Source organism: Cryptotermes secundus, unplaced genomic scaffold (genome assembly GCF_002891405.2).
Source record: "Cryptotermes secundus unplaced genomic scaffold, Csec_1.0 scaffold470, whole genome shotgun sequence".
In the NCBI taxonomy this organism is placed as follows: Eukaryota; Metazoa; Arthropoda; class Insecta; order Blattodea; family Kalotermitidae; genus Cryptotermes; species Cryptotermes secundus.
This window is the reverse complement of record NW_019739954.1, coordinates 938762-947705: the sequence shown is the minus strand read 5'-3', so window position 1 is coordinate 947705 and position 8944 is coordinate 938762. Positions and strand designations below refer to the sequence as shown.

At 43.7% G+C, this 8944-nt stretch overlaps 1 protein-coding gene across 5 annotated transcripts in view; it reads left to right on the top strand.

The window, feature by feature from the left end:
* The first annotated feature begins 1197 nt into the window (after positions 1-1197).
* Positions 1198-8944, top strand: part of LOC111872137 (sodium-dependent noradrenaline transporter) — a 241565-nt gene continuing 233818 nt past the window's right edge. Inside the window, exons 1-2 of one of the 5 annotated variants that reach the window (XM_033754543.1) lie at positions 1198-1281; positions 2481-2925. In XM_033754543.1, the coding sequence (XP_033610434.1) occupies positions 2745-2925 (181 nt within the window). In that variant the 5' untranslated portion in view covers positions 1198-1281; positions 2481-2744. Of the gene's footprint in view, positions 1486-2480; positions 2926-8944 lie in introns of all 5 variants that reach the window. The other 4 variants (XM_033754542.1, XM_033754541.1, XM_023865727.2 and 1 more) reach the window with 4 other exon arrangements.

Sequence of the window (8944 nt, the reverse complement as noted above, 5' to 3'; positions counted from 1 at the left end):
AGGTGGAATGCCCTCTCTCTGAATCCTGAGGTACACGAACCCCAGACTCCAAGAGAAATCCACTCCTCCACTTCTGCCATTGGTTAAGTTTTCAAACTAGGAGGTTCCCTAAATTTTGAATTCCCAATCATGTTGCTCTGCTATGTGATTCTGGCAGATGCTGACCTGACGCTAAGGTTGACAGCCCCTGGATGCATTACGGTCAGGGTGTGAGGCTCCGGCCGTCCCACTTCTAAGTTATCGCCGTCCCAAGCTGTCAGCTCTCAAATTCTCAAAGACCTTCCGACTTTGCTGAAACTGCCAGAATTCCAGGAAAGTACCAGATGTTACTTCCCGTTCACATAGCTAAACTTGAACTATGTCCCTTCCGCGTGTAAGAGCTGGCTATCTGCCGGATCTCTTTGTTTGTAATTTTGTAATCTTAACTTAATACATATTTAATTAATGTACAACAGTCCTTCAATCAAAATGAACGGTTACAACATCCTACCCATATCATCCTTGACTTTTTCATTTTACTTATATTTGGCGACGAGTACATGTTATGCAGTTTTCTCCAACCTCCTGTCACTTCATCTCTCTTCAGTCCAAATATTCTCCTCAATACCCTGTTCTCAAACACCCTCAGTCCATGTTCCTCCCTTAATGTCAGAGACCAAGTTTTACACCCATACAGAAGCACAGGCAGAATTATAATTATATGTTCTAAATTTTTGTGGATCACAGTGGCCGCGCGGTCTAAGGCATGAACCGTCTTCGCCCGCTCGAACACTGGGATCCTTGGTTCGAATCCCACTGGAAGCATGGATGTCTGTTTATTCTCTGTGTAGGTAGCGGCCTTGCGACGGGCTGATCACCCCTTCAAATGAGTCCTACCGAGTGCGTATAGGGTTAAGAAACTAAAAACGCGGTCATGGTCCGAAGGGCTGTAGAGTTGTAAAGATAGAGGGAAATATTCTAATTGTTATGTTTTTAGACAGCAGACAAGAATACACAAGGCTCTAGACGCTCTAGACTGAATGGTAGCAAGCATGAAAAGAAATAAAATCGCTGGTCAGGTTTTCCCTCATTTGGGTGCTTACGCGAGTCGCTCGCTCCACCACGCGTTGCGCAGTCCTCCTCGGAGGCGCTCGCAATCTCGCATTGAAGCAGCCGCGCTCCGCGCTGTCGGGGAGACAAAACGAGTGGAACCGTGCTGCCGGTAGTCCAGTAGCGCTCCAGCGGCGTCAGGGCGAGAACGAGCTACGGATATCCTGCGCGCGACGCCGGTGCCAGTCAAGTGTACGAGTTCCAGTCGCAGTCTCGGCCCCCTCTAACCTCAAGCCTTTTACTGACAACACAGAATGTTACATCTAATCAGTTCCAAAAACTTAGTTGGTATTTGCCCTTACGTGTAGAACACTTTGCAGTAATTTGTGTAGTTAGTGACGACAGAATGTTGAAAAAGCTTGGTGCCCTGTTGAAACGAAAGTCACGACGGTATAGGTCTATACACAATTTTATATCGTTATTCTGAAATATTTTAATGCTAACCATAAATTTATATGATTTTTAGGAATACCTTTCATGCTTTGTAAATTCTAAGGCTGGTTAGAAAGTTTATTTTAAAAGTTGTTTCAAAGAGTCAAAACGAAAATTCTTTCAGTATTTCATTTTGAAGTCCATATAATAATAATAATAATAATAATAATATATTCATTGCATTTTAATAACTTTGAGGCATATATATACGCGCGGAATACAATTAAGACAAATTTTATACAATTCCTCTTCGAAAATAAAGTAAAAACCAAGTTTGTTATGAATAAATTAACAAGAAAGTCATTAATGTAGTAGAAGAAAAACGTTAAACTAATATTAGCTTAAACATATTTTATTCACATTCTATGCAGTAAGCGCTTCCATTATCAAAGAACATTAACCACGAATATACCATCTTTGCATACTAAAAGCCCCTCCCCCCTTTATACCGTCAGCCACTCCAGACATTTCGGTAAAGTTTTGTAATGGATAAAGATATTGCAAAATATCCAAACGACGTCGTCCTTTTATGAATATTTATCTTTGCTAAGCAATTCGACGCAGTGCAGATATTTAGCTTGTAGAGTTGACACGAAAATGCAGCACTAAATGCGCATTGTTTAGCGAGGGGCTCTTGAGGACACGTCTTATCGATATCAAAATCGATTTTAATCCATGAAAGAATGCCATCTCGTGGAAATGTCTAGCGATAGAACCGGGAACAAAAGCTGTACGCATTGTTTCGCTCGCTGAAATGACTTGGGGACATGTGTAGCTGTTTGCTTTATGCAGCAGATGCATAATGAACCAATCACACGTCATGACAGATTTGCGACTAGAATGAGGGGTTGGGATACACAAAATGTATTTGTGAAAGATATTCTCTAAATCTCTGAAAGAACGTTATGTATGGGAGGTGAGTAGACCTGATATTCTAATTATGCACGGATTTTCCCCAGAAAGCATACAGCTTATAAACTGGAAGTAAACACTCCGCAACAATTTTAAAAATGTGTTAGATGATGTCCGAAGAACTGACTGAGCAGTGGGAACTCTGGACATGTTCCGCAAAACAAGAATCTTGTGTTATGGCTTATATACGAAATAAATTTCCTGAGAGGATGAACAGACGCGGAGTTTCTGAGCGCTCCGACTGTACGGCGACCCGCGGATACCAATAAGTTAGGCGGGCTCTTTAATATTAACCGGGAGAGCGTGTTGGAATGGAGCTGGTGTTGTACCCCACAACACAGCAGCGACAGGGATGCAGCGGGGTGATGGCGGAAAACAACCCTGCCGAAGACAGCACCATCACCACTACCGCCATGGCGTCGTGTCTTCAGCAGCAAAACATAGTCCTGGATGATGGATACGGATCTTCAAACAGCTCACCGCATAGTTCAGGTACAGTGACATTTGTCATCTTTTCCTTAAGTCGAATGTTACATATATTTCTTGGTTGTACAGAGTGATGTAAAAGCCACACGAGTCAACGCTCAGTTTGCTTTTCACACAGAGATAACTTGCAAAATATTTATACGAATGTATGCGTCATACAACACTGAAATAGTTGAAGGCAGTGTTGAACTGCACGCCCTTGAACCGCCTACCAACTGTAACAGCTGTGTCCAAGCGTGACGTGTGCAGGATTGCTTACATGAGGACAGACGTATCAGAAGATGTGCGTCTGGCACAACTGCCCGATTAACACACACTTAGTGATATATACATGTTATGAGACTTGTATCATTTTAACACCTAACAATACACACTGTTGCAGGTCACGGTAGCCGAGCGATGGACTGTCGTCGCTCGCTCGGAAACCGGGATCATGGGTTCGAATCCCCCTCTGGACATGGATGTTCAGTGTTTGTGTGTGTGTTTTTCTGTGTTTGTGTACAGGTAGAGGCCTTAAAACGAGCTGATGACCCCCCCTTGGAGTCCTATCGAACGTCTAAGATCTAGTAAACCGAAAGTGAAACGGAGAGATTCATGGAGGTAGGCCAAGGCCCGAATTGGGGCTGTAGCGCCAAAGGGGGAGGGGGACACCGTTTATTTATTAGTGACTGTTTCATGACATGAAATATATTGCAATTATTAGTTGGCAGATAGTTGTGCACTATCATGGAGGCCCAACAACTGTCGAGGGCCGTGCGCTCACATACAATGTCAAGTTGTCCACAACTACGCATGGATGTGTACGGTACAGCAGTAGTGTGTGCATTGTTAAGATTAAGGATAAAAGGAAGCGGGCATATTGGGGTCACCCTATTTATAGCGAAAGTCTGTTAAAAGGACAATTTTACACATTGTACCATGAACTGAGACAATACCCATCAAAATTTTTCGATTATTGCAGAATGAGTGTTGATAGTCTTGATGAATTGTTGCTTCTTCTGAAACCTCATATCTTGTTCAAGAATGCAAGATGGAGATTGGAGTTTAATATTTCTAGAATTATTACTGCAAACACAGAAAAAGTAAAAAGGTAAAGTAAAGGTATTCCTGTAACAGGCCGTGGAGGCCCATAGGATTTTCAGATGTTGAGGTTCCCACATATTCTCTAGACAACCTGCTCATAGATGGCGGCAAGGTTGTCAGCCCTACGCGCCGGCCGCCCTTTAACGCCAAGAACATTCCAAGAATATTCCTGGTACTCATTTCTGTTAGAGGCTGAGTCGACCACAGGGCCATAGTGAGGCTTGAAGGATGGGGTAAATTGGGGAAAATTCAATGACCTCATCGGGATTCGATCTCACTGTCTTCCGGCTTGTAGCATAGTGCCTCAACCAACTACGCTAACGCATGCCCAATTGCAAACACAGAGCATAGAAAAATAGTATTTTTCTCTTACATAACATTAAGGGTACGTAAGTTATTAGACTCATTACACTTCAGTAAGAATTGGCAACGAAATAAAAATTGATCATGCTAAAACCACTGTATATGCAGACCATTCCAGTTTTCAATCAAACCGGTACACACCTCTTCTCACAACGCCTTCTTATGATTAGTATCAGAATATTATTTACGTACTTTTAAATAAAGAGCTGGCCGCTTCTCCACTTCTTCTCTAAGCTTTTCAATGCTTTGATCCCCCATGTTGCAACTGGAGGAACTAGAGCGAGCGCGAAGACAGGCAGGAAAGGACACAACTTGTTGACTGAGGGTCAAATCGTGTCCGATTTCCAGTTGTATGTGCGCGCACTTCCATAGCAGCTCATGTATAACGGGGCTATCACCAACAGTTGGGTCGGCGGGCAGTTGAGGTAGAACCAAACTGCTCACCGACTGTTGGAAAACTATCGTGATGCGTGCGCACTCCCATTTAACGCAATGTTTCTCGTCGACGTGCCCAACTATCGGCCAACTAAAAATTGCATGTGTGCGCTAGGTCTAAGGAAGATGGAACCAACTTGGAACAACATAAATTTACAAAATTGTTGTGGATTCTAGTTTTATCTATTTTTGCATGAATTTGTATGCGATTTCCACACCACACCGAGATGGCGCAGTCGGTATAGCGACTGGCTACAGGCTGGAAGACCAAGGGGTCGGAGTTTGAGTCGCGGCGAGGACAAGAATTCTCTCTTCACCAGGTATTCCAGACCGGCTGTGGGGCCCACCTAGCCTCCTATCCAGTGGGTACAGCGGGCTCTTTCCCCGGGGAAAAGCGGCCGGGGCGTGAAACTGAACACCCACCTCCAACTAGTGTCGAGGTCAAGAAAACTTGCGTCTATACATCCACTCCTGGCGCAGTACTTAATTAGTTAAGCAGAGGGACAATTTTACCCTACTTTTGCACGTAATAAAACTGGTCTATTTTATCGAATGCCGGTCACAGTAGCCGCGCACCCTAAGGCATGAACTACATTCGCTCGCTCGGACGCTGGGATTGTGTGTTCGAATCCAACTCAGGCCGTGGATGTTTGGTATGTGTATGCGTTTATTCTGTGTTTGTGTTGTCCTGTGTTGAGGTAGCGGTTTTGCGACGGGCTGTTTCGTCGTCCAAGGAGTCCTACCGTCTGTGAAAAATGATAACGGAAGTGAATAAGAGGCCTGGACCCTGAATGGGCCGGAAGCGCCATTGAAAAAAGCATTATCGAATATAGTTTGTGTGCTGGTACACCGGGATCAGTGGTAAGCCTTACAGACTGGATGCAAAATGATGAGAGTATAAGTGTGCTAAAGGACTACTACAAAATTCGTCTCATAAGGATTTCAACGCCCAAGTTCTGCTTGTCATCCGAAAGCCAACTCGCTCATCCGAAAAAACAAAACAAAGAAAGAAAGCAGTTTTCTGGGATGTGGCGCCGTGTAGATGTTGTGTCAACCGACGTTTCGGAAGAACTTATCGCCTACATCTTCAGGGTAGAAATTCGCCAGCGAACCAACGTGAGCAGGTGCAGACTGTTGCACCTACTCACGCTGTTTCGGTTGGGACTCTCGACAATATTTTACTGTCTCAGATTTGAGACTTCCCTTTTCGTCGCCTCCTACGGCTGGCAGTGTCACGGTGGAGGTATTCGACCCCGCCTCCACACGGATATGAACTGTTCGACTTAATTGTTTACAAGATAACTCCTCGGCGCGGACTACATCGAAAACACAGTTCTTCTGTTGTGCTTGTTCGTTTCCGTGGGAACGTGTTTACTGAGCCGTTGCTTAAAATCCCGTCGCATAACTCTCCTTGCGTGCATGTTTCGGGCGTTACATAGCAACTTTCTTCTTAACGCTGTTTTCTTCACTTCCTAGCGCTTTACCCCCTCTCCAACGTATACTGCCTTCATTATGAGATTTGTCTGTTTTGTGTTTCCACCTTAAAGTACTGTTACGTGTTAGTGACTCGACAGGGTTTTGGAATGGTAATTGGATTTAATGTGCTGTTAAATCTTGCAACTACGAAGAATTACAGCATTATTATTAATTCCCACACTTTACAAATTACTATAACACTCACTAAATCTTCCACTTTTTCTCCATCAGCAGTTGCCTGGTAACGGATCCCAACAATGTCCTTGGCGGCTGGCGACTGTCTCGCATCTCACCCAAGGCTACATGTGACCTCACAATTTAGACTGCCTACCACGGATGGCTAACTTCAGAGTCAGAGATACTTTACGACTGGTGGTTTATCGCCGATCAATTCATTTTTGCGCCAAGCCCCTTGAGGCTCGTGACCAGATCCTTTTACAACTGAACTTTTGCTGTCATAGTCCTTATGTAACTTCCTCTCTGACGAGAAGATGGGTTTGTCTTTTACGAATATGCTTGTCCTTTTGTTAAGTGTACGTATCGCACATATAGCGTGTTATTGGAAATTCTTCCTTCTGCACTATATTATTTTTTATTGCTAGTGGGGTGGGACTAAGTCCCTTGTACTGCGGCCACTTCTGGCCTATTGTACCAGTCCAAGATGATAGGTGAGGGTGATTGTGGAGCAGTTAGTGGAATGAAGATTGGCAGGGGAAACCGAAGTACTCAGAGAAAACCTACCTCAGCGCCACTTTGTCCACAACAAATCCCACTTGACCAGACCGGAGATCGAAGGCGGGCCGCCGCGGTGTGAAGCCAGCGACTAACCGCTTGAGCTATGGCGCGGTCCTTCTGCACTGTATATAAGTCCTCTGTCAGTACAGGCTTTGCAAAACAGATCATGTCTATCTTACTTATCTTATGTTACAAAGGCAGCTTAGTCACTTGAGAGGTCGTAAGCTTGACCACCGCCAAGTTTAAGCCTCTTATATTTTCGATATCTGGCTTCGCCTTGTCCTATACCGCGAACATGCTCATTCTCATGACTTCGTATGACTTCTGAATGTCGCCTGCATAATTTTGTTATATAATCATATACATACGGAAAGTTCAAAGCTGTGTGCAAATCGCGGACTTGTATCATCTTGGAAAATTTCCAGTGGTGCGCAAAACCTTGTTTGGCATGCGCTGCAATTTCAGAAGGTAGACTTCTGCCGCTAATTCCCAGGCGGGACAAGCGTAAGTCATTACTGATCTGATTAGTGCCTTATAGAGGGTTAGTTTAATATTTGCGTTTAAACTGTCACTTTTGAATAGGGAGTAGATTCTAACAAATGTTCTGAAAGCCTTAACTTCAATCATTTCTATGTGAAGTCTCCTCGTAATCCTCTTATCGAAGATTACACCCACACATTTTATATGACTGACAAAGGGGATATTCCGTCCATTCAGTATAAGATGAGCCTCAGGGGGCCTGAGTCTATGAGAGAAGTAGATGGCCTGAGTCTCATCTTCATTGAGCTTATGTTCCAGCGCTCACACCACGTCTCAATAGGACTGAGACCTCGCTGCAGCTTTCTGAGAACATAACCCTCTTTGCGGTCTATCGCATATATACAGGTGTCATCAGAAAAAAGACCTAGATAGACACCAGGTGTTTGTGGCGTATCATTTATATATATATACTGTACAATGTAGGGGACAGGACGGAACCTTGTGGCACCCCTACTTGTATATCCCTTGGCGTAGACATTTCTCCTTCGACTGAAACTCTGAATTTTCTCTGAGAAAGGAAAGAGCTAATAAGCTTGATTAGACTGATTGAAAATTTTAATTCCAATAGTTATATGTAAGCATAATAAAATTGATTAGACTGATTGAAAATTTTAATTCCAATAGTTATATGTAAGCAAATGTGTCATTTTTTTTAACAAAGGCTTATTCAATATTCAAGAACACGGCAGCTGCAGATATGTTATCGTTGAAATTTAATGTGACGTGGTCCGTAAGCCTCATGCGTTGATTTGTCGTGCCTTGACGGGCACGGAAACCAAACCGGTTTCCGTTAAGCAGGCCTCTTTCTTGAATGTGCCTTTGGACTATTTTCAGAATATCTTTTCGAATAGCCTGCCTTTTGTAGACAATGAGCTAATCGGGCGTAAATTTTGAGACACTTTGAGTCCTTACCGGGTTTCGGTAACGTTATAACCTTTGCTTCCTTCCAAGGCTTTGGAAAATGGGACAGCCGAAGGCACTGATTAAATAAATATATCAGATGTACCAGTGGTCTTCTTGGAAGATGCCTGATGCATTCGTCTGGAATACCATCAAGTACACAAGCCTTTCGCAATTTTAATGAATTTGTTAATTTATGTATGTCACAAGGTCTTACGTTTCCAAACGGGGTCCCGTCTATAGATGCAAGCAGAGCTTGGACTGTAGTCTCTACCTGTCGCACATGGGGTTCCTCACACAGGTCATGAGATGTGAACTGGTTTTATAAACAATCCGCTATCACGTTGGCTTTCTCATCAGGGTGATATGTTATTCCTAAAGGTCCATGAACAGCGGTTGGTGCCTTTGGTCCATCCCTATTTTTGTTTCCCACCGTTCTAGTGCCTTTCTGCGGGTCATTCGTCTGATGGTTTTGGCGACCCAATCGAGTGCC